This window comes from Spermophilus citellus (assembly GCF_964194105.1).
Source record: "Spermophilus citellus genome assembly, chromosome: 17".
Classification (NCBI taxonomy): domain Eukaryota; kingdom Metazoa; phylum Chordata; class Mammalia; order Rodentia; family Sciuridae; genus Spermophilus; species Spermophilus citellus.
The window spans coordinates 34,677,228-34,703,969 of NC_138199.1; the positions used below are offsets into that span (position 1 = coordinate 34,677,228).

The 26,742-nt window shown below is 39.3% G+C and overlaps 1 protein-coding gene across 1 annotated transcript in view; it reads right to left on the reverse strand.

The window, feature by feature from the left end:
• MYO1D (myosin ID) overlaps window positions 1-26,742 on the reverse strand; it is a 310,008-nt gene that overhangs the window by 185,041 nt on the left and 98,225 nt on the right. The window contains exons 8-14 of the mRNA XM_081270002.1: window positions 26,133-26,336; window positions 23,485-23,630; window positions 23,145-23,259; window positions 18,842-19,012; window positions 14,594-14,664; window positions 10,968-11,042; window positions 8,566-8,698 (exon numbers count right to left, since the gene is read on the reverse strand). Coding sequence (XP_081126128.1) covers window positions 8,566-8,698; window positions 10,968-11,042; window positions 14,594-14,664; window positions 18,842-19,012; window positions 23,145-23,259; window positions 23,485-23,630; window positions 26,133-26,336 — 915 coding nt within the window. The remainder of the gene's footprint in view (window positions 1-8,565; window positions 8,699-10,967; window positions 11,043-14,593; window positions 14,665-18,841; window positions 19,013-23,144; window positions 23,260-23,484; window positions 23,631-26,132; window positions 26,337-26,742) is intronic.

Consider the following 26,742-nt stretch of genomic DNA (forward strand, 5'->3'; position numbering starts at 1 on the left):
TACACACACATATACATGTATATGTGTTAAAATACATGACCAACATAACACATAAGTTGAGAGTAGGATAAACAAAATAAAAAATGTTTTATTGGCCTTGTGTTGCCCGGAAAGGAAGTAAAAGTACAAAATGATATCAGATTATTATATGAAAGAATAATATTAAAATAATAAGTCAAGTAATTACCAAGAGCCAAGATCTCTTAAATCAACAAAGTGAATATAACTTCCAAGGTCCCCACAAAGGTCATGCCTAATACAAGAGTCCCTGAGCTCATTCAAGCCCCATGCTTACTATTTCCATCAAACATTTATCATTCTTCCAGCATTGATGGAATCACCAACAGGGATGGTTTTTACCATAAACAATGTGGCTGTGATAAGTTGATATACATCTTACTAGGTTACTGGGGGAACAGAAGTAAAAATTTAACTGAGGTTAATTTGTAAAACAGAAGAAATAAAAAGGAAAAAAATTTATAGAAGGATCAAATAAAAGCTCTAAGGGGATGGCTGATTTAAATGTAAGGGGAGGCAGCAGAGTAAAAAAAAAAACACAGTAATTACATTAAAAGTAAATGAACTAGAAGATTTATTCAAAAGATAAAGATTTTCAGGATGGATTTTTTTAAAAAGCCCAAACTAAGTTATGGAAGACATATTTGAAACATGAGAATATAGTTAGATTGAAAGCAAAAGGATGAAATAGATATCATGCAAACCCTTGCCAAAACAAAAGCTGGTGTAGCTGTATCATTCATGTAAAGTAGACTTAAAGACAAAAAGCAATATGGAAATAGAGATACCGACAAGGGACTCAGTCACCAGAAGATATAACAGTAGTGGCTTGAATGAACCTAATATGTTCTCCAGATATTTTAAGCAAAAAACTTAAGGTACAACAAGGAGAAGTAGACAAATTCAGAATCAAAGTGGATTTTAACAGGGCTGGGGATGTGGCTCAAGCGGTAGCGCGCTCGCCTGGCGTGCATGCGGCCCAGGTTCGATCCTCAGCACCACATACCAACAAAGATGTTGTGTCCGCTGAGAACTAAAATAAATAAATAAATAAATTCTCTCTCTCTCTCTCTCTCTCTCTCTCTCCCCCCCCCCTTTCCTCTCTCTTTAAAAAAAAAAGTGGATTTTAACAAACTTTCAACACTGACAAATTAGTAAGGATCAAGAAAAGTTGAACATGATTAGCAAATGCAACCTAATGGGTTTGCATGCAATACTGAATGAAAATTATATTTAAATACAAACCAAACATAAACATAAAGCAAATCTAACAAATGTCTAAGGACTGAAGTCACCCACAGGATGTCCCCTGGGAAAGTAAGACTAAGGTAGAAATCAAGAGCAAAAAGATAATTAGAAAAATCTTAGGTTAAAAAAAATGACAATGTGAACTAGAAAATATTTCCAATTGAATGATGTATAAAATCATGTGGGCAAAAAAATCTAAGTGTAAGGTGTCATTTGAAGTAATATAAGTTACTTTACTAAGAAGCAGTCAGTTGAATGGAATTGTACCAGCATTGACTGATTAGGTGCAGGAAGAAATAATACTGGATGAGATACCAATGACCAGCCAAGGAGTAGGGGAAGCCCTTTCATCCTGCTTAGTAACAGATAAGTCTTTTGATGAGGACTCTAGTGGAAATACATTCTCTATATTTAATCAGCATTCTGTGTCAATTTATATATGCCGCCTCCTCTCTCATTTATAAATATCGAGACTGACTCAGCCTAAGAAATCCTAAATTTGACAAATTCACTATGGTATAAAGGTTAAATTGCAGAAATTAATTGTGATCTTATTCCCTTAAACTTTTAAACCTGTCTCTCTCTCTATTTTATGTGAAAACATCACTTGTGAAAGTACACTGATCAGTACATGCATTAGATAGAAGAGGCTGTATTTAAATATTCACCTATTTAGCCTGCTTTGTGCATTGTCCAATAGTCAAAGTCAAGTTCATTTAATAATTTACTGGTCATGTGTCCATAGCACTTTATAGTGCCATCAAGAAGCATATAAAATCAACAGAATCTATTTCTCCATCAAAAGATAAACTAGGTGAGAAGACAGAGTCTACATTTGAAACACTGTGGACAGATCCCAAGGAAGTGAGCGAGCAGGGATTCCCTACACACCAAGCTTCCTGATGAGGTCACTGAAAAGAAGGTGCTAGACCAGATTCAGGCAAAGGTCCTCTTCCATGCACAGACCTAATAAGACTGAGGAAATAGCTCTCCAGGATCAGAAGATGACTACAATCTCCAGGAGTGAGCCGGTTGCCTGGGTCATTTTCTCAGAAGCTACTGCTGATGGAGAAGGCAGTCACGGGTTGGGCGGATTGGGTGCAGCTTCTGATGAGGGGAGGGGGAGCTGGAGCCAGAGACAGAGGCCCTGCCAGAGAGGCTGTGCTTTGGTCTGAAATCCTGGAGAGCTAACCTTGGGAGTTAAAAGTGAAAGGCAAGCCATTTTTAGTGACAGCAGCCCATCCCTCAGCTACCAATTGTAAGTCCTGAAATAGGATAAAGCTGATCCCAGATTGCCAGAATTTGACACAATCTTTCAACTTTTCTAATTCCTTATGTTTAGATGTCACTAATAAGTAGTATATATCTGGAGTCTTTCTTTAATTTTATCTGACAATTTTTATCCATTTATATTCAATATAACTGCTGATACATTTGGATTTATTTCTACCACCTTGATTGCCCCCAATTTTCATATATTCTTTTGTCTCCTCTTTCCAATGTTGCTTTTTCTTAGGGTTCTTTTTCCCCTTATTAGTTTGTAAGTCACAAACTCTATTTCTATTCTATCAGTGAAAACTTTAACACATATTTTTAACTCATCAGAGTTGAAAGTTAAACCATACTTTTATTCTTTTTCTGAGTAACTGAAGGTTTTAATGTTTAAATATGACCCCATTTCCAATTCATATGCTACTGTTGTGGTATTTAATTCTAACATTTTTAAATACAGAATGAGATTATTTATATGCATCCACATATTTGCCTGTTTCTTTGCTTATCTTTTTGTGCTTCAGATTTCTTTTTTTTTTTTACCATATTCTTCCTACTGCCTGATGTATATCCTTTAGAATTTCTTTTAGTGAGGACCTAATATTGGTAAACTCAGCTTTGATTTTTTAGAAACATTATTTGTTATGCCTTTGTTTTTGAAGAACTTATTTTCCGGGCATAGATTTTTTTTTTTTCCTTGAATACTGGGGATTGAACCCAGGGGAAATTAACCACTGAGCCACATACCCATCCCTTTTCATATTTTATTTTGAGACAGGGTCTTGCTGAGTTGCTTAGGACTTCATTGAGTTGCTGAGGTTGGCTTTGAACTTGTGATCCTCCTGTCACAGCCTCCTGAACTTCTGGGATTATAGGTGTTTGCCATCCCACCAGGCTGGGTGTAGAATTTTGGTTAACAGATATTTTCACTCAGCCTAATTGTTATTCATTTAAAGCCAATCTCCCCCACTACCCCTACCCCTTGGCCCCCAGTAGCTACTTTGATGTCCTGGAATTTCAGTAGGTGTCACTATGGAGATTTATTTAAAATTTTCCAAGTTGGGATTCTGTTGGCTTTCTGATTCTGTTGAGTGGTGTTCTCCAACATTCCTGGAAATCTCAGGAACATTCTTCAAATACTGCTCTGCCCATTCCTCTCCTTCTCTATGGCTGATTAGATGCATGCTAGACCTTTTTATTTCATCTTCCATGTCTCCTGGTGTTTTTTTCTACAGGTTTCATTTCTTAGTTGAAGTGGAATTCTGGATAATTTCTTTAATTCTTATTATTTTTATTTTGCTTTTTCTGTCAGCTTTGTCTAAACTGGATGTTAAACCCATGCACTGGGTTTTAAACTTTAATTACATTATTTCTATCAATTGTTGAAAGAGCAAGAGTTGCTTGCTCTTTCTCATATTATCAGGCCTTTCATTTCTTGAGGCATTAAACATTCTTGTATTCTATTTCTGATCATTCCAGCGTCAGAAGTTTTCTTAAGTCTGAGCCTGTGGTTAGTTCACATGGTTATCTTGTAGAGATTCTTCACTGTGAGCTCCTTATTTTCTTTGGAACTTATCTGTGAAACTTCTTTAAGGTGTGGTATGAAGGTGGTTTCCTCAGGAAAATAAACTGTGCTCCCTTCTTGCAGATGCCTGGGGGCAACGTAGGACTCAGACCACTTTAAAACAAATTGTTGGCTTGGAACTTTTCCAGTCCACCCAGTTAGTGTGAATTTGGGCTGCAAACCTCATAAAAGCTGGCTTAAAAATACACACTCTCAAGAGAGACTTATCCCGACCCCTCAACGTACCCCTTGGCTCAGTGTCAAGGATCAAGATGGGCAGTCTTCCTCCAGTTCACTCCAGATACAGACCTCTGGAGAGGTAGTCCTTGAAGACCTGCCATTTTTTGTGTGTGTACAGAATCTCACATCAGACCCTGCTTTGGGCAGGCCTGGCTGCCGTCTCAAGGACCCAGGTTGAATAACCACACTCAAAGTTATCTAGTTGACTGCTTCAACACATCAGTTAGGGCTCTGGATCATTCCTTCTTTGGCTCAGTTACTTCTGCATTCACTCAGCCCCTGGCATACTTATTCCTTATTTTCATTAGCTCTCAGCAGCATTCAGGAAATTGATTTTAATAGTTTACCTAATATTTTAGTTGTTTTGAGTTGACTTTAGTGGGTACCTTGTTCATCATGCTGCCAAAAAATGCATTATTCATATGTATTTTTGAGATCTGTTCATCTGTGTTCTCACCTGAAAGTATTCTCTCATTTTGTTTTCTGATATTAGCCTTGTATTGGGGTAACATTACTTTCATAAAATGAGTTGGGTGGTGGACTCTCTTTGCATCCTCCCAAATAGAAAGGAATTGTTGGCTCCTTTAAGGTTTTATAAAATATATCTGTAAAACTATCTGGGCCTGGTGTCCTTGACAGAGTTGGGGAGGGTAAAGATCTTATTTGTGATTCAGAATTTTTTTTTCAGATTTTCCTTTGTTCTTTTTAGTTATACACAACAGTAGGATATATTTTGACATATCACGAATACACGGAATATAACTTCTCATTCTTGTGATTGTACATTATGTGGAGTTAACACTGGTTGTGTATTCATTTATGACCACAGGAAAGTTATGCCTGATTCATTCTACTATCTGTCCTATTCCCATCCTCCTTCCCTTTCCATAATTTAGAATTTGTAGGGTTACTGATTTATTCAAATTTTGTTTCTTCTTGAGCTAATTTTGAAAACATTTTTCTAGAAAACTAAATTTCCAAATTTACTGGCAACCAGTTTTCAAAATATGTTGATGCTTTTTAAATCTCTAGTGTCTAAAGTTATAACTTTTTTCATCTACAATTATCAGTTTTATTAGAGATATTATCTATTTGATTCCTTTTTTGATTTTTTTATTTAAAATTTTTATTACTTAAAAGTTATTTTCTTCTTTCTAGCTTCTTTTCTAGCTTTTTGAGTTGAACTTCATTCATTCTTGGTTATTTTACAAAGGCATGACAAATCACTTTAGTAGCGCCCTACAAATTTGGACAAATTCTTTATTGAGCAGTTCCAAATATTTTGTAATTATGTGATTTTCTCTTCAATCTGTGAGTTATTTAGGATTGTGGTTCTCAAGCACATTAAAAAATACTGAGTTTTATTTCACTTGCTTTCAGGATGGGGAATGTTATCTGTAAGTACATTCTTTCAAAATAGTTGAGTCTTTGTGAACTAGCATGTCATCAAATTTTTTAAATGCTCTATGTATCATTGGAAGGAATATACACTTCATAATCCCTGGAATCAAATTTATTTTGATCTACTGGATAAAGTTTGAATCGGGTTTTCAAAATTTCTGCATTCTTATTAATGTCTTTGCCTATTGGATCTATCAGCTTCTGGTAAAATTGGTTTGAAATCTTCCATTATGATTGTGGATTTATTAATTTTGCCTTTAAAATTTTTCAGTATTGGGCTGGGGTTGTGGCTCAGTGGCAGAGTGCTTGCCTAGCATGTGTGAGGCACTGGGTTCGATTCTCAGCACTGCATATCAATAAATAAAATAAAGGTCCATTGACAACTAAAAAATATTAAGTTTTTTTCAGTATTTTTCCCTTTTATAGAGTTCATAATACATATGGCTATGTTGTTAGGTATTCAGTTCAAAACAGTTCTATTGTCTTGGGCATTTTTGTTTTGTTATTACTAGTTTCTTTGGGGTGCTTTCAACCATTTGGGAGGGGAATGGCTTGATGTTCCTTCATATCTCTCTCTCTCTCTCTCTTTTGGTACCAGGGATTGAACTCAGGGGCACTCTGTCATTGATCCACATCCCCAGCCCTATTTTGTATTTTATTTAGAGATAGAGTCTCACTGAGTTGCTTAGTGCCTCACCCGCCCATTGCTGAGGCTGGCTTTGAATTCATGATCCTCCTGCCTCAGCCTCCGGAGCTGCTGGGATTACAGGTGTGCACCACCAGACCCGGCTCATCTCTTTGTTTTAAAGCTTTCTGCTAGGTGTTATTTAGGTGTGTCTCCTGTAAATAGCTGGATTTTCTACCTATTTAGTTTGTTTAGATTATTTGCATTCATGGTGAATTCTAATGATTTAGATTTACTTCTATCACACTATTTTGCACTTTCTAAACCTAACATTCTTCCTTTCCCCCTACCCCATGTTTTTTTTTTTTTTTTTCTTGGCCCTGTTCTCTTCCTATTTTCCCCTCATAGAGAGACTGCGAAGCTATGGCAGACAGTGCTAGGCTAGTTACCTTCCTTATATCTCATATCTTTTTCCTACTTTGAAACAAAATTCTTATTTCTAGTGTGATGCACTACTGACCAGAATAAAAATATACTTCCCAGCCTCCCTTGAGCAAGAGGAAGGTAGCTGAAGCACCACGTGGACTTCCAGGAGGCTCATTAAAAGGAAGCCCCAGCTGCCTTCTTGACAGGGGGATGAGGCCATGGACAGGAGGTAGGTCTGGTTCCTCAGTCCTGCTAACCTGGATCTGTGACTGCAGGTCTGGGACGCCTTCGCTATTTCATTTGTGGGAGAGAGAAATGAACTTCTTTTTTGTTTATGCCACAATTTGGGGATCTCTTTTACTGAAACCTGAATGCAATTCCTGACACAGATATTATAGAAGGTTCTAGAATTCTTATTTTTTAAACAAACATTTACCAATTTCAGAAAAAAAAAATTATTCTTCCAGTTTATTAAATAACACCATTCACACGACTCAGTGCTCAGCTCTTTCTTGTGTCACATGGCTCCCTTCTAAGTGCACCTTTCTTCTGTATGGACTAAGCTGACTGAAGATGGTATGGAGACAAGAGTAGGGACTACTGATGGAGTCCAGCCTTCAGTGCCGGGGTCCTTACTCCTGCCCCTCTGGAGATCTGATCATATGAGCTAACAACTATGCTTATTTGCTGGCACTTGAAGCCAAAGAATCCTGATGCAAAGAAATAGCTACTGAACATAGGCGCTCCTGTAGCATTTGCCTAATTCATCCACAGTGAAGTAACCAGAAACAGTATAGATTTCAATTTAAATTCTTAGAGAGGGAATTGATTTAAAAACGACAATATCAGAGAAGCAAACACACAGGAAAAACACCAGAGGAGAAAGATAAAAATGAAGAACTAAAAATAACAAGTCCCAGAATGCTGCCTAATTTATCAAACTTGTCAACATCAGCAGTTACGAGTAGGAATCTGTTCTTTAAGGGAGGGGAACAGACTTAAGCTAACAAACAGTATTAGAATCAAAGGGACAACAAAAACTAGAAATAAATGTCCATAACACATCTTTATGTATCAACTATTTAAAATAGCCTAAGGACAATACTAAGTAATGTCATGTTAAAATTCTCCCTGGTCATTTTTTGGGCGGGGGTGGGGTGGGGGGGTGGGGCAGGTACCAGGGATTGAACTCAGGGGCACTCAACCACTGAGCCCCATCCCCAGCCCTATTTTGTATTTTGTTTAGAGACAGGGTCTCACTGAGTTGCTTAGCGCCTCACAGTTGCTGAGGCTGGCTTTGAACTTGAGATCTTTCTGCCTCAGCCTCCTGAGCTGCTAGGATTACGGGTATGCCCCATGGTGCCCAGCTTGTCATTTAATTTCCGAATACAATGATGATGCAGTACCACAATTTAACTCAAGAATTTTTGTTTGTTTGTTTCTTGCCATTCCCTTTCTTCAGCACAGGGCTGAAGTTCATTTCGTCAGAATGGTATACCCTACATATACTTTAAACCATGCTAAGGTTTTCTTCTTGACCATGACAGTAGAATAAAACACTCAGATTAAGAAAATTTACAATACAAACAATTATTTCACCCAGGCAGGGTTTTTTTTAAAAGAAAAATTCTATCAGAACACTAATTTTAAGTATATGTTCTCCAATTTGATTAAAATAACTACCTAAAAAGCAAATCATAACATGCATTCTAACATATATCAAGAGGAAATCTATGAGTTAAAATGGATATTTAGAAAGGAAAATAATTACCTTCGAAGCAAGGTTGTCAACTAAAGCAATCATAGAATTCTTAAACAACGTGGCCGCAGTCAGAGGTCGCTTGGTCACCTCTGTAATGCTCAGTTTGCCTTCAGGCCACATATTCTTCAGCACAGGATTTGAACTGAGAAGCATAGAAAGAGCAATTCAGAAGCTGCATTCAAATAACTTGAACAAAAATTGCTAAGCAACCCCATTAAACTGAATCCTTGGAATCCCAACTGGACTGCAGACTAAACTCACAAGGCCTAACTGGACAAATGGTTCCATCCAGAAAATTATGCTACTATAATGACCAATACTATACCAAGCTTTTCTAAAGCAGAGCGCATTTAAAAATTTCTTCAAAGTGAGATCTATAGTGTTACTTAGAACCCTCAAATGCCTCCTACAATATATACATAAAATGATTTTGTGATGATTAAAAAATGAGGAGAACTGGGTGCGGTGGTGCATGCCTGTAATCCCAGTGGTTCAGGAGGCCGAGGCAAGAGGATTGTGAGATCAAAGCCAGCCTTACCAAAAATGAGGCACCAAGAAACTCAGTGAGATCCTGTCTCTAAATAAAATACAAAATAGGTGGGGGATGTGGCTCAGTGGTCGAGTGCCCCTGAGTTTAATCCCTAGTGCCCTGTCCCCAAAAATGAGGATAAACCATAGGAAAAATATCCTCAAAATCATGGCAGAAAACAAGAAAGTAAAAATGTCTTCTGATTGAAAGAAATATTCATACAGACTAGGTAACACTACAAAAAGCAGCTCTTTGAAAAAAATATAGGTAGGGATATAAAATAGTCATTTTTACACTGTCTTCTAGCAAATCCCATTAGTGTAGTTGAATTTATGAACACGTTTACAGATAGCTCTGGCAGTTATGGTATTTTATTGCTATGTCACTAGGACTGCTGCAATCTGATTCTAAAAACGTATTTCAGCCCAATTTCCATGTTAAAAATTACATATTCATTATTTGACTCCGTGGAGATATTTTTAAAAATGTGTGGTGATCTCAACTGTGATTTTCTTCCTATTTCATTTTGGGTACTTTTCATTTTAAAGTAATTGGAACTCAAAATGTTGCTTCCTTCCTGGAAACTTTGTCAGAAAAAAAAATTTCTAAAAAACTTGAAAAAGAAAAGAATTAACTCCGACATTCAGTGCAGATTGTGCTTACGCTGCCACCAATTTACCTACTTTCCTGGGTAGGAAACTGAGTAAAATTCTGTTCCCTAGGTGCTCCACATAAGGGCTGCAGAAGGAAGGGATGGATGATAGCAGGGTGGAGGCCAGTGGTGACCCGAGGACTGGCTGGTCTGGGACTGCAGCACCCTGAGCCTCTCCACTGCCCCAGGCGCTCTCTGCATCTGCACCCTGGGTTTCAGCCAGCCTGGCCTTCTTGTGGTCCTTCCTGCTGTCAGTCCACTCAGCTCCCTCTGTCCATCTCAGAGCCGTGGTGCTAGCTGCCGTCTCTGCTTGGAAGACCCCTCCTCCAGATGCCTGGCTCCTCCCTCCCTCATCCACGCCTGGCCTCCCTGCTTGCCTCGCCTCAGCTGCCCTTCACTAGTACTCTGACCTACTTTATTATTCTGCACAGCACTTGTCAGACCTGAAAGTCATTTATTTGTTTCCTTGTTTATTAACTGTCACCTCCACTAGACTATTAGCTCCATGAGGGCAGTGGCTTTGTTCAAGTTGTTTTCACTGTCGTGTCCTAAAGCACAGAAGAATGTGTGGCTGGAAGGTGCTCAATATGTTTTTGATGATCTACTGACCAACTGACTGAATAGACTTTTATAAACAAGTAAATAGAGTTCTTGAATCTATAAGAAGCTGGCCAAGAATTTCCTTCCTGGCTTCTAAGCCTTCTTTCTGTATAGGGTTTAACTTGTTGGTTTTATTTTGCCCAGCTTTTATTATACCCAGTTGGTTCATGAGAAAATTCTGTCTGCACAGCCAAGATCAGAGCCCCGACTCTAGATGCCAGTCTGACATCAGAGTGATCTCTTGTTTGGGGGTAAGGACACTGCAGTGAGAATGTGAATGTGCAAAACTTTCATCTGGGCCACGGTTTGCCTGACACTTCTGCATTCACTAGCCTGGCCTGGGGACTGCTGAGTACACTGGTAGGGGACGACAGAGACAGTAAACAGAGAAATGGTGGCAACCCAAGGGAGATCAAAGAAAACCATATTAATAGCAGGTTCCTTCCTAAGTTTATAGATTTTATCATTGTAAGGTCATGTACTGTTTCACTCATTAAGCACAACAAAGTAGAACTAGAAAACCTTCCAGAAACTCTTAAAATAGTCACATAAAATAATAATGTGCCTGTATATACATTGTGTAATATCTGTCAGAGAGCTTAAAGATAATCAGTAAAATATTAATCATACCTGTTATACATAAGACGCTTGAAATCTTGAAATAAAGTATCTTTATTTTTGTCAATAAAGCCAACGACAGAATATCTAGTAGAAAAAAAAAAACACAGAAAACATGAGTCATTTGCCATGCAAGAGCCCCATTTCAGCTTTTCTAGAAGTTTACAAGCCTTTCCACTGTTGAATATGCAATCAATCATCTAAACGGCTGGTACTGTCCACCTGGTTGTGGGTCCAGGGACACCAAATTTGCCCACTAAATAGAAGGGACTTTGTTCCTCCTCTTCAGAAGGAGAGTCAACATCAGTCCTATCATTCTGATTAAGACCATTATTTCCTATTGTTCATTGCTTACCTCAAGAAGACGACTTCAAAACAGAGAGCTGTCTTTATCACCCAGCACTCCTAAGAGAAAGGCAAAGCAGCCACATACAGGCGCTAACGTTTCTTCCGTAGGGAGGCCAAGCGATTGCCTAAGGACCACTCAGTGCTCAGGGTAGGGTAAAGAATCCAAGAAGAACTGCAAGGACGGCAAGAATTGGGTAAGCAGAGGAGAAAAAAGCAGGCAGATCACACAGGGAAACAGCAGAGTGGAGGGGTGGGAGCAGGCATAGGCAGGGAGTTCTGGAGAGAAGTGAGCCCAGTATTCGTGGTTTGGTGGAAGGGACAGAGTCAGATCTTGAAAGCCCAGCTGAGGCTGCAGTTGGCCAGAAGAGCAGGTGTGGGAGCTGCACCGCTGCAGTGGCGGGCATGGCCTCTAGGGGGAGCACACTGCAGTGGGGTGGAGGAGTCATGGGGCTGGGGTGATGAAGCAGAGGCTAGGAGGTTGAGCAAACAGTAGAGTTCTCCTTAACAGCTTTGCCCTCTGCCTGTCTACATGTTCCTCCTTGACAATCCCATCAGTGAAGACAACTCCCAGGTTTCTACTCCTGTCCCCTTGCCTTACATATTTAATTCTGTAAGAACATTCTTTCAGGCTTTGCTGCTCATGGGCACTTTAAGGTCAGGACATCCACAGTCATCTCCTTGCCTGCCTCATCCTAGGTCTTCTCCCTAATACCTTCTTATCACTTTGACTGAACTCTTGAAGTCACCCGACTCAATCTATTGTCAAACCCACACAACTCCAACTTCAAAGTCGTTAGTTTGGCTTTCAAGAATGTGATTTGATCTCAACCTACTTTTCCAGGCATTTCTCATCTGTGCTACAAAAAAGAACACATTCCAATCAAAGGAACCTAGTAGCTCTTTCCTGATTTTTTTTTTAGCACCTTTCCCACTTTTTCCTATAAAAGAATTTCCCAGCATTCAAAGACCAGTATCAATCTTCTTGGCTTCACTGCAATAGCATAAGGTATCATGCCATTGCCTAACTCCAAATTTGGATAATACTTTTATTGTTCATATGGCCAATAACTTAAACCATCTTTTATATTGTATACAGGTATGTATATGTGTGTGCGCCTAAGTATGTGTTTGGATACATTTTTCATGTAAAGCTTTTTGTGGGCAGGGACCATGCCTTATAAAGTATTGTGTATACAGAAGACACTCAGTAAAAACTAGAAGAGGATGAAGGGCTTAGGGAGAGAAGAAGAAATCTGAGGCATTAAATATCAACTAGAGTTCCTGACTGGGAGTCTGGAAACCTATTGTCTCAGTTCTTCCATAAACTTAGTATGTAACATTGGGTATGACTTTTACTCATTCTTCTAAGATTCTTTCTCTGTAAAGTAAGGAGGCTGGACTTGGGGGGTCTCAGAGGCCTCTGTCCAGCTCTGTGTTTATGCCATTCTGAGTTCTGAGACAGTGCTCTGTGAGTACAGCTTGGATTTTCAGCAGGGGCTCTCTATAAGGTACTGGATCTTCTTTCCTCAGTGTTTGGGGCCTGGGAACAGGACCAGAAAAGTGGAAAAAGGTGCCACTGCAGCACTGATGGCGAGTTTGACAGATGGGGTGATAATCTTGAGCTGTATTATTTTATCATTTTAGAGCTTTAATTTAAATCAGGAATAGCTATTAAAATTTCTTCAAATATCTTTTCAGCATTTATAGAGAAGACCATTTGCTTTTGTTCTTGTTTAATCTCTTCCTGTAATAGGTTACATGGAAAGAATTCCTAATGCAAAAAAAAAAAAAAAAAAAAGCAAAAAGGAAAAGACTACTTTAAACTCTAAGATGAGGAGCAGTGTTCAACAAACAGCGAACAATACATCCGAAACAGTAACCTGAGAAATGACCTCCATCAAACTCCCTGGAACCCGGGAAAGTCACCTTCTCTGAATATGTTAAAGATGTTGAGAGGAGGAGCTTATCCTATATTATTCAGGTAGGCCTATCATGACATCATCATGTCCTTTTAAGATAAAGATGGGGAGGTTTTAATTTTTTTAATTTTTATTTTTTTAAGTACTCCTGGCTTTTCATTTTTTAGTTGTTGACTTCACAATTTTTCCATGTTTTTTATTTTTATTGGTGCACTAGATTTGTACATCATGGTGGGACTTGTTGTTACATATTCATACATATATGCAATATAACAATATAGTTTGGCCAATATCATTCCTTAGTATTGCCCACTTCCCTCCTCTTCTCCCTTAGGCAGAGGGAGTTTTAACACAGACACACCAAAGAGGAGGCTAAAAGGATACACTCCAATCAAAGGAACCTAGTTGCTATTTCTTGAATATTTTTAAGCACCGTTCCCACTTTTTTCTATGGAAGAATTTCCTAGCCATTCAAAGACCATGGAGGCAGAGATTCGAGTGATGTGACTATAAGCCACAAGCTGGAAAAGGAGGAGCCTCTGGGGGGTGTGTCCCTGCCTCCAGAATTGTGGAAGAATGCATCTGTTGTTTTAAGCCACTGATTTGTGATAATCTGTGACAGGAGCACTTGGAACTTCATATGCCATAGTTCACATAACATAGTTACATTTTTTCATCCATTCTATTTTTACTGTAAAATAATCAGAAAATGTGATGTGTAAGAATTTTACTTTTTCAATGATTTTTGAAAAATAGTACAGTAAAATAGCTCTGCATATGTAGATATCTGGCTACTGGTAGCTCTTCAGTACAGGGATGATCTAGCCGCTGGGCCTTTTCATGTCTGCGGCTGCTTCTACTTGAATATGCCCTCGTTTCTCCCTCTGATATTGCTTCCTCCAGCAAGACTTCTCTAGCCTCCCTGCGCTGGGTGCATTATCCTTCCTCACTGCTCCCATAATGCTCTGTGCCTCTCCAGTTTAACCCTTTACTTTTTCCACCATAATGACTTGATGATGTATCTGCTTATATCTCCACTAAACTGCTAGTTTCTTCTGAACAGAGCCCATTTTATCCACGTCTCTATCCCAATCCTTAACATGATTTACTGATCCATCCATTAATTGTTGCTAAATACTGACTGTGCCAAGAACTGTGCACAGGCATACAGTGTGTGCTTAATGTTTGAAAAGCAAGGAATTAATGAAGCTGTGCTGTGTATCTTTTTTTTTTTCAAATGAAAAGATAAAAATACACTGACACAAGAAATCATCAAAAATGCAAACGAAAAGGCAAACACTTGGTAGTTTCCCAGACTGCATTTCTGAAGCAAGGTTGCATGCATGCTAGCCACTCCCTTAAGATACTCACACCACATCGCCTGCATAATGCCGGATTCGAAAATCCCGATCAAACTCCAGGATTTTGTCTGAGGCACAGACCTAAGAGAGGGAGAAGGAGATTATTTTGAAAATAGACACTTTTGCTTTCCTAAAGGTACATTACAACTTCATATGAGATATTAGTGTCACAAATGATGGAATCATGAGTAAAATCACATTATGTGGGGCTTATGTGGTAAGAACTGTGGACTTTCACCAAAAATCCACATAGCTAGACTCCATTTGCCAGCCACTCTTGCAATTGATATGGTCACGTGACCACATTCTGGACAGTGGAAGTGAAGTGTGGCAGCTCCAGGCCCCAGCTGGGAAGAGGTGGATGACTCCCCTAGGGACTAGCTGGATGCAGAGGTTAGTGTCTAGGGGATGGGAGGCCAGGTGAGAGAAGAAGTGGGGATCCCTGAGAGAAACAACCTCTGCTGTCATCTGTCACTTCAATCTCGGCTACAACCAGCTGTGTTTGCTCTCCTCCATCTTCCACCTAAGGAGGCCCACACTGAGCACTTATTATCTGTGAGGTGCACACATCTCATGCAGTCCTCACAACCTACACTTAAAGTAAGTACTAGGGCCTCTCTCTGACACACCTGGTGACTGAGGCTCCAGGAGGCCAGGTAACTGGCACAGGACCATGCAGCTTCCCCGGGACAGCCCTGGGAGGACTCGGGAACCCACATAAAGCCTGTGCTCTCGCATGTTCACGGGACCTGACTCCTTTGCCTGCCGCTCGAGGACTCCAGTTCACAGGAGACCTACTGTGTGCAGCTCTTTGTCAGGGAAGGGGAATAGCTATGGAAAGGCAGCTCGTGTGTGCCCCAGGGGTCTCCATAACCTTCTGCCGTCTTCCCTTCCAGGAGCACCTTTGCCCTGGGAAGACAGCTGGATGTCCTACAGACTCTAAAGCAGTCATCAAGACTCCCCCCAGCACTGGCTGCAGGTACATGCAAAACCCACGGAGATTCTAATGTTGGAGAGCAAACAACCCCAATGGCTAAAGGAATAGCTTATTAATTTGACAAATGAATAATTATGGGAAATTAGAACAAGACTTCTGAGGTTCACATCTGGGCACTACAAACTACCCACTCTTTCTCTCTTCTCAGAGTTTTTGAGAATTGAGTGAACTATTATATAACCAAAGCATCAATATAAAGAAGAATCTTCAAAATATGCAATTTCTCTTATTTTTACCTCTTACTAACTCCTTTCACAAACCCTTTTATTTATAAAATGAAAAGAACCCAAGTGATGAAATATGTGTGTGTGTGTGCGCGCGCGCGTGTGAGTGTGTATGTGCGTGTGAGTGTGTGCGCACGTGCGCGCGCGAGTGTCTACCAGGGACTTTGAACACTGGGGCACTCCACCAACTCAACTATGCTCCCAGCACTTAAAAATTTTACATTTTGAGACGGGGGCTTCCCAGTTGCCAAAGCTGGCCCTGAGCTTGCAATCCTCCTGTCTCAGACTCCTGAGTAGCTGGGATTACAAGTGGGCACCACCACACAGGCTAACGAAATATCCTTACATTTTGGATACATTGCAAAAGTCTCAATTGATCTGAACACAAAAAGGGTTCTTTCGTTTTTTATTTGTGGCAATAATTATATATTTATAATTTAACTTTTTTTAAACTTAATTTTTTTAGTTGTAGTCGGACACAATACCTTTATTTTATTTGTTTTCTTTTTATGTGGTGCTGAGGATTGAACCCAGTGCCTCGCACATACTAGGCGAGCATTCTACGGCTGAGCTACAACCTCAGCTCCTATAATTTAACTTTTTACTTTAAAAGTATTTTATAATTTATTAGGTTATTGCATGCCTCTCCATGGTAACTTTAATGCATCAAAGAAGTAGTTTAGTCCATAAGTGAATAAACATTATATGCCAGAAACCCTTTCTTCAATGTGCCATTAAGTCGAGTTAATCAGTAACCAGTGGCAAATGATGATCATACAGGTTAATAGCATTATGTAACAAAACAGTACATAGGGATTAAAAATATCTTGACAGCTTGGTTATTTCATTTCTTTTCTTCATTAAGCAAAAATCCCAGAAAAGAACACACTTTAAAAATCCACATCTCAGTACTTGTCCTGGGGATCCCAGAAAAAAGAAGAAGGAGCCATTTGCCTGATAGTTTGGAAATCAGAGCTTCCACAATTTGGGAGTGGGGTGGGAACATCACAGATAAATCACTAATTAGCATTTTCTATCAAATCAGTAGCAAGTGTTTAAAAAATTATGAACAGTTTCTCTGAAGAGTAAGATTATATTTCAAAATATTTGTAGACAAATTTAACTCAAGTATAGAAGTGGCCAAGGTGAAAGATGGTTTCACAATAAGTGGGCTTGACTTCTCATGTGCGACTCATGGGTATTTATTTAAATGAAGATTTAAATAAGATGTATTCGAAGAAAGGAATTTTTTTAAAAATAAAAGCTGATTTTCAACACGACTGTCTGACTGTCACAAACTGAAACAGTTTGCAGAGGGCGCTGGTCTGGGGTCTTCCACCAACTACTTTGAAAATAGCTCAGTTTGCCTTATTTTTCCACTGCAGGGTTTTTTTCTTTCTTATTTAAGAAATATTTCACTATCACAGGGTCATGAATATTCTGCTTTATTTTCTAAAATGTTTATAGTTTTAACTTCTCTACTTAGGTCTCTAATGCACCTAAAATAGATTATACATGTGTGTAGTAGGGATTCTGATTCATTTTATTTTCTCATGAGTTTCTAATTATTAATTATTGAGAAGTCTGAGACTTACATTTTCATAAATCAAGGATCTATTAAAGTGTGGGTCTGTTTGAAAAGCCAAAAAAAAAAAAGAATGCAATATATTTGGCATGATCGTGATCAATTCAATTCAACTTCACAAATACTGATGAATGTCTTTCATTTGGTGGGTGGGTCTAGGGGTTCTCCACGACCTGACTTGTAATTACAACAGGCATTTATAAAGTATCCATCAAAGATAAGGCCTTTCCCATGCAATCACTCCATTTTTAAATGCATCACTCTAAATCATTTAGGTTGCTTCTAACTTTGCTTACTGCTCTGCCTCCAGCACTGAGGAAGGCACCTGGAAAATGAGAAGCACTTGATAGTTATTTGGGATTCAAGTGGGGGATGACTGAGTATCCCTAGCCCAGAACCCTAATGTCAAAGATCGGTCTGTGGTGTTCGCAGGCCAATTTGTAGCAGGTTACAAGTCAATCCTCAGTAACAGCCTAAGGAGAATATCTCCCAAATAATGAGCCAGAAACATACCTCAGTCAGTAATCAATTTCTTGATGATATGTGCTTTGACTAGATAACTGTGGAATTCCCTGTTTTGATTATATAATTTCAAAGGCAACAAAGTTAGAAAATAGATTTATTCATGCTAAAAAAATGGCAGCATGTCATAGATTTATAAAATAATAGAGGAGCAGAAATGTTTGCCCTTTTATTTAAGGACATGAGGAGCAGGGAGGTGTTCTCCTTCAGCTTATGGCTGCTAGGCAAGCTTATGTGGAGAAGGCCAGGGGTGATGGTGACATGCCACTCCTCAACACAGATCCTGAACAAATACTAACAGCAGGGCCCGACACAGAGGTCTGATTACCACAACTGCCATCAGTTATTACAGAAAAGTGATTTTCTTGTGACAGTTTTAGATTGTGAAAAATGAGAGCAAAAAGGATTCCCGTTTGCTCAAGCAGTGAGTTTCCCTGTGATATCCAGAATTATAGTTTCAATTTTTCCTGTTTTCAAGAAAGTCACATAGTCTGAAGAACCATAGCAGAGCACACACCACATCTTGCAAATGAGGATTACAGTGAAAAGTCAAGGACAAAAGCTATTTTCTGTGCCAGAATTATCAGATGCAGGAGTAAAATTCTAGCACATGAACCAGGACTCTGCACCTATTGGCTGTCAATGACATCATGCTTTCCAAAGAATCATGCTCATTTTCCCCATTTCTAGCAAATAAAATGGTCTGGAGCTCCCTCTCCTGGACGCTATGATTTTATCAATCTCGTCATTCTATAAACCAGAGAGGCAGAACTAACCATGCCAATAAATCATTCAATGATGCTTATGGCTTTTCTCTTTATTCGAGTGAACATTCTTTTAAATCCAATATGTAAAGTAATTTAACTCTGTCAAACAATGAGCAAAATCTTACAGATCAAAATGAGAGGAAGATCTCATTAAGCACATTACCTTTCGGCTGGAAAAATGACCATGTTTGCCCAATTTACTGTTCAGTGCCTCAAGGAACATTTCATCAGTGACTTTGCCGACATTCATGCAAGCGTCATCTAGGATGGCAATGATGCCTTTGTGCTGCTGCTCCACAAGGTCCACAATGATCTGATTGTTGAAGTAGTCAATCTGTAGGACACAGTGAGAAAGCAATTCTCTAAGTGAACAGAGACCAGTGCAGGTGAAACACAAAGATGCCTCCACTGGTTTCTGGAGCATGTTTGACTCCCCTGATGTGAACTGTGTTAATGAGGAATGAGCACACATTCTAACAGAGTATGTGAACTCTGTAATAAACAGAGTTTACTTTAAAATTTCTTTGTTATCTTTATATCATGAAACTCTTTGACAGAGAGGCAAAAGTTATAAGGTAGACAATATTCTCTTCTTATGAATTCTTCTTTTGATCCTGTCACCATATTGTATTCCCAAACCTACTCCTTCATGTTCTCCCCAATCCATTTTCTGATAACCACAAGACCCAGCTTTCCCTAACAAATAACCTTCAAGTTTTATTTAACATACTACTCCATCATGAAGTTAAAGTATTACCCAGAACTTGCACTTTTAGTTATATGACCTTAAGACTAAAAGCCAAAGACCTTTTCCTTCAGATTCTGAAAAGTTAAAAAGAATATGAGTCTAACAGAATTTTGACATTTTTTTCTGAATATACAAAATTAATTTTGAGATGTACATATCTATAAAAGATGAGAATACACTTTTTGTTTATTTCTATGAGCTGAATTAAGTTATAAAAACTTCTGCTTTTTTAGCTACTTCAATATATACAAGCTTTGGACAAAATTCCTCTCTTACAACTGTCCTGATGGCCTGCAGTGCACCGACCACCAGACACAGAGAGCATACACAGGCCTAACTCAGGCAAGCCACGTGTCCCAGAGGGACAGCTCATTAGCAAACATTTGAATCTTATGTGTAGATGTGTCCCATCTTGTGCAGGAGGTATACCTAACCTGTCTCTATTACCTTCTACCAGGTCTATATACCTGTAAGGAAACACTAACATGTCTCAAGTACCCCTGTCCCATGCTTTAAAAATTCAAGGACTTTTGCTGGTTATTTGTAGCTTTCAGCTCCAAATTCAGCTTGCATGTTGTCTTCTGTATCCCATGGACTGAAAGCCTACAATCTAGGTGGCTTTTCCCCTCTTTTTATACTTTTTCTGGTTTGTCTAAATCTCAACTGGGGGTGATTTTGCCTCTCAAGGGACATTTGGCAATGTCAGGAGACATTTTTGATTGTCAGGATGAAAAAATTATTTCCATCTTTGGAAAAAATATTCTAAAAATACTAAAAAGAATTCTATATTAATTAATAGCTGACACCTTAAACTTTGGAATGAAAGACTGTTTTGTCTTGAAACAAAAGAATTACCTTAAAATTCAAATTGTATTACCCAAAGTGCTTGGTCTTTACTGAAGATTCTAGAAACTTCTAGAAACTCTTAGTTTATAAATTTAATTCTGCTTCACATATTGTTTAAAGTAATGGTTTTCAAACCAGTTTCTCCCAGTAGCCTGGCATTTCCAGGAGTTTTTATTTTGTTTGTCTTTTTTTTTTTTTTTTTTTTTTTTTGTATTTTTAGGGATGCAGGAGCCAGGAGAGAAGTGATGGGGTAGCTTAGGGGTATGGGCTCTGGTCTCCGTTCCAAATACTACAGCGTTAACAAGTATGCCTGTGGGATTTGATACTCTGATTGTTAACTTTGATCAGTTACCTCTGAATCATATCTGAGTAGCAAGTTTTATGTTTAAATTTGCTATAAAACCCCTTAAGCTTCAGTTATATTGTATATTATACAACAGATACATTCTTAGAAAACTCCATATAAACTTAATTGAATTGAATTACATTTTAAATGGGCTATGAGAGTTCACTTGAGTGTTAAGTTCTCAATATTTAAAATGACTTGTAAACTACATTGTCAAAAGATCTTAAAAGTGGATGAATCAGAAAGATAACCAGGCATTTATGAACCTCCTGACAGAAGTTCACACACAGTCCACAAATCAGAATGTGGAAAAAATGATCCTGAGTCCAGTCAAGGCTCTAGATCTAACTACCACTATACAAGACACACAAAAAACAGAGACGTATTAAATGGCACCTCAGGAATGGGATTAGCAAGATCCAGACTGTGGGAAACACCACAGAACATAAGCTCTCTCTTCCACAAAAGACTGCAAAGGGGGAGGGCGGGTAGAGAGGGGGAGAGAGAAAGAGGCAGAGGGAGGGAGGAGAAATCTCTGTGTGTGAAAGAGCTATCATAATGCAAAACCCTCAGTGGATCCATATTCAAACAAACTGTAGAACAACAACTGTAAGGCCATTGAGCAAATGTGAAATGTGCACACTAATTATACATCTGATGATCATCAAGGAGTTTTTGCTAATTTTTGGAATGTGATAATAATAGTACTATGGTTATGGTTTTTGAAGGTGTTTAAGATAAAAGCACTGAAATTTTCATAGATGAAATAACAGGGTACCTGGGATTTTCTTCAAAATAACCTGGGGGCAGATGGGTAGGCCCAGATGGTATGAGAGGCAATCGCTGACAACCAGGCTGGGTGGTGGAGACCCGGTGCTTATCACACCATGACGCTCCTTTTATTTTTAAATTTTTAGAGAAAGTGCCACTATGCCTAGAAGATTGAGGTTTTAAAGAAATACCTAGAATAGAAATTCTAATTTTCTGGGGAATGGACACTGCTCAGTAGCTGTCACCTTGGGGTTATAGCCTTCTGCTCTCTCCTGAATATACATTTCTTTGGCTTATTTAGCTAAGATTTTTTTTCCCCCTTTTTAGGGCTATTGATCTTTTTCAGATGTTTGGAATAACTTACTGCATGTTACTTTGCCTTTATCAACTATGCCTTTGGCATTTGATACTCTGATTGTGAAAGGATATATTTGACCTGTACCTTGGAATCAAGTCTGACTGACAAGTTTTAGGATAAAAATTGCTTTAAAAATTTAAGCTTCAGTTATACTTTGTACTATACATCTGATACATTCTTGGAAAGCTTCACTTAACTTAATTGAATTACATATTGAATGTGTCACGAGTGTTCACTATTCAAATCAAACTATAGGTAGCTCATAAAGTAACTGATAACTCTGGTATATTTGTAAATAGATAAAATTTGTGCTAATGTACTTCAATGAATTTTTTATGGTGTTCTAATATTTAACATATGATGGAAGACAAAAGATTTAATTTGAGGCAGGAAAACTATTTATTATACCAATGTCTCTTTTTTCTCCTGAATGAGAAGAGATGGAAAATAGGAATGTAGGAAGGAATATAAAAGTAATTTAAATATAGCATTTCAAATAGATTTTTACTGCTATTATGTTGATATAAAAGTAAATATCAACTTTAGTATTATTTTTTTTCTTTTCATTTCCAGGGCCAAGGATTGAACTCAGGACCTTGCACGTGCTGGGCAAGTGCTCTGCCACTGAGCTAAATCCCCAACCCTGACTTTATTTTTTATGGCATGGCAAATTCATAAACTCAGAAAGTTACAAAAACTCAGAATATTTCAAGTCTATTCCTAAAAGTGTTTTAAAATACAAATTTGTAAGAAAAAATATGAATTTCCTTTTTATCATGAGCAGAAGGTTTGATTGAAGGCAACCAGAAAGCCAAGCAAGACATGCTTATGGGCAGCCACCTCTGGGTTTGTATCCTGGACAGTCACACTTTCTGGCGTATCTTACCAGTCTAGTGTGCCTCTGACAATGATACTAGTTCACAGAGGACCGTGAGAAGAGAGGCGATAACAGGAAAAGTAAATGGAGATGAAAGTTAATACAGGTGTCCCCATGGGCAGGTTTTGGAGCGTATGAACATCTTCAACCGAAGACAGTAAAACGTCACATGGTTTACAAAGTAAAGCAGGAAAAGAAGGAAGGAGAAAAATTAGATTTAGAAGCAAACTTCAGGCAACTTAAAGTAACTTCTAAGGGATGCTGAACTCTTAACAGACACAGAGTCAGGAAGTCTGTGTGGGATGGGCCACGTGGTGATTCACTGATTGTCAGTCAGTGTGTTCTTGGCCTTGGCACTGTTGACAACCCTGAAAATGAACTGGATTTACATATTCCAAAGGGGAAGCTAAGGTTGGCCATTTTTCAAGTACCCAAGAGGATCAGGAAATACCTAAAATGATAAGATTGAATGTCACTGATAACAGGCGAGACACACCAAGGCATTTCCCGTGTCACTCACATGCTTCCAGGGGATGCCCTCCCGCTGGTACTCCTCTTGTTCCTGCTTCAGAACCAGCTGGATAAATAGCTGCTGCAGTTTCTCATTGCAGTAATTGATGCAGAACTGTTCAAAGCTACATGCAAAACAGTAAATTAAGTTTACATAAATAAAAAATAAGCAATAGGGTTGAGGTTCCCCCCCACTTTTTGTGCTTAGGAATTGAACCCAGGGACACTTAACCACTGAGCCACATCATTTACAGACAGGGTCTCACTGAGTTGCTGAGGCTGGCTTTGAATTCATGATCCTCCCAAGCCACTGGGATTTAATAGGGTTTTAAGCACCTCCTGCACCTCACCTGTTGTTGTCAAAGATTTCAAAGCCATAGATATCCAACACACCAATAACAGTGTTTTTCCCATGGATGGTGGTGTCGTTGTTCTTGACCTCAATGATATCATTAATGCGAGTAACGATCCAACAAAAAAGGCGCTCATATATTGCCTGGGAAGAAGATAATATTGTAAATTTTTTGCCCACTTGGAGGTGAGTCTTCTGGATTTGTGATTTCCTATCCACCTTCTCCTTACTGTTTAATATAGCCGTTATTAGACTAAGCAGAACAATAAAACATGTAGATCATATGTTACCAAAAAAACTACATGATGTTTGCCAAAATAAAGTGAGTGATCTGGGTTTTTAAAAGATGATCCATCAGCCATTGGTTGTTTTCCAGCGATGTTCCCCAGGCATGTTCCTGCGTCCCACTGTGCCAGTGGTGGGCCTGCCCCCTTGTGTAAGTCACTCTTTATCAACTGACATCATGGTTGATGTCAATTTCATCAACTATGAGAAGCTGGGAACAAGCGAGTTAATATCTATACACCACTAAAGTTCGGTAAATACTAAAAACTATATAAATGCTGATTTATAAGGCTCAATAAGGGTCTGAGCCAAAAGGCCAATGTTTGAAATTCCTTGAGAATCAAGTCCATGCTGAGGGTGTGGACCAGAGGTGGAGGCTTGCCCAGCATGTATGAAGCCCTGGTTCACCCCCAGCACCACACACATACACACACACACACACACACACACACACACAAAGGTCAAATACACACTTATTGTATGAAGATATACATACTCCCAAGACACACGTGGAGAAAGGTGTCACATGCGGCACACATCCTCAGCCTGACATGCTGGACATGTTTCTGATGTATCCCCCAGCCAGCCACTCTTTCCCCGACTTCACTTCTCCTGTTCTTTCCAATCCACTGGGGTCTTCACTGATGTCCTGCTCCTCTAATAACATGGCTCATCAAGGACCCAGAGCACCTCTGTGCAGACCTCTGTGTGGACATCTGAGATTCTCTATGTCACTCAACCTACGTGCCCACTCCCCTTTTTGAAATATTCTCCTGTCTGGGATTTGTGATAACACCCTTCCTTGATTTTCTTCCTGTTTCATTGGCTGACCTTCTAGTTGACCTGTGAGAGGGTTTGCTCCTCATCTTACCTCTAAAAGCTGGAGTTTTTCTTGGCCCTCTTCTCCTCCCTCTAGTGCCCTCTGAGTTATCTCACCCAGTATTAAATACCACCGATATGATCTGACTCCCAAATGGTTATCTCCACCCAGACCCTGGAGAGTCTCTGAGCTCTGGACTCATGTGCTTGACTCTGCCTGACAATGACCCCGAGATATCTCACAGACACCTCAAACTCAGATCCTGTGGGGACTCTTGATGTTTTCACCTCCAAAAACTTTCCTATCCTACTTGGAGCCATAAATAAGTGGCACCAGGCACTTAGAAATTAATCATTGATTCAATAAATGATTAATTTGCTGACTATTCACGATGTAGTTTATTGAAGCCATAGGACTAAGCAAACAGAAATGGTCTCAGTCTCCTTGGAGCTTGGGGAGTAGGGTAGAGGGCAATTACTCTCTCTCTCTGTCTCTCTGTCTCTGTTTCTTTCTCTCTCTCTCTCTCACACACACACACACACATACTCCCTCACTCTCTCTCCCATCATACTGTACTTAAGGAGCAGTACTTGGCATTGGAAGGGAATTTGATCTATCTGGTATTCAGGAAGGCCAGGGAAGGCGTCTCTGAGAAAGTGATGTGTGAGCAGAGGTCAGAAGAATAAGGGGAGAGAAAAGCAAAGCATGCTGGGGAAACAGCATGTACAGAGGCCCTGAGGCTGGAAGCAGAAGGGGATAAAGATCACCTGGGAGGCCCAGGAGAAGGCTGTGGTGCTGGAATGAGGAAAGGTGGTTGCAGGACAGTACTCGATAAGGTGGGAGGGGTTGCTGGAGCAGACCTTGCCAAGGCATAGCCTTTCTTTCTTTTTTAAAATCTATTTTTATTGTTTTAATCAGAACTTTATAGTCATACATAGTAGTTGGGTTCATCTCAACAAACTCATACATGCATGGAATTCAATTTCGGTTCATGATCCCCCGTTTCCCTCCTGCCCTTCCTCCCTTCTCCTATTCTCCTTTCTCTACTAGACTTCCTTTGGCTTATCTATTTATTTATATTATATTCGATTGGTTCTTTCTATCTATGCATAAAGGTGAAGTTCCCTGTGGTGTATTTATTTGTACACATGATTTTTTTTTTTTTTTTTGGGTGCTGGGGATTGAACTCAGGGCCTTGTACATGTGAGGCAAGCACTCTACCAACTGAGCTATATCCCCAGCCCTCACATAACATGATTTTTAAATAATTCATTCTGCACTGCTTCCCCTTACCCATCCCTCCACCCTGCCTCTTGATCTCCTTTTGAATTATTGGTTCCCTCATTCCCATGGTTGGTATGATTTTGCTTTTCTGGTGTGATGATCACAGACAGAGGGGTTCATTGAGACTACGATGGTCAGAAAGTCTTATCATGATTTCTAAAAGCCTTTGCCTGCTGTCAAGAGGTGTCTGAATACATTCTTGATGGGTTTCACTCATGCTGCAGCTGCGATCCCCCCGGGTCTTGGTGAAACCTCACCTTGGCAAAAGCATCTCGGCCGTAGTAAGCTTCTTGTTCTGTGTGCTGCTTGTCGATGATGTCACGGCCTGTGGCCACTGTCCTGTAGAGAAGGGCTTTCTCAACCATGTCTGTCTTAGTAGAGAGCAATTCCGCTATGATAGACACAACCTTGGTGTTCTCGATGAGAGGTGTGTCACCGTCCACTACAAATTTTAAATTTCCCTATATCAGAATTGAAAAGAAGAAGACACATCATTTCCAGTGAGGTTTTGAAATATTATGTCAGGGATATATTTGCCAATTTAAAATACAATTCAAGTGTCCTTGTTTGCACCCATCTTCCCAAGATGGATGTGATTCTGTTTGAATCTTCTGGGTTTTGAACCCGTTACATCCATGACATTGGCTGCTACTCTGAATTCTGCAACATCAAGGATAGAGGACTAGAAATGAAAATGAAAAGCCCAGCACTTTGTCTGTTTTCTCCCTCTTCTCCAGAAACTTGTACAACTTTTTGTTTTCAGCTTATTTTTTTATAGCAGTCCTATATTTTTATGCAGTCAAATTTATGAGTCTTTTGCCAAGGGTTTTTCTTTCTTTGATGTCCATACTTAGACCATTCCTTTCC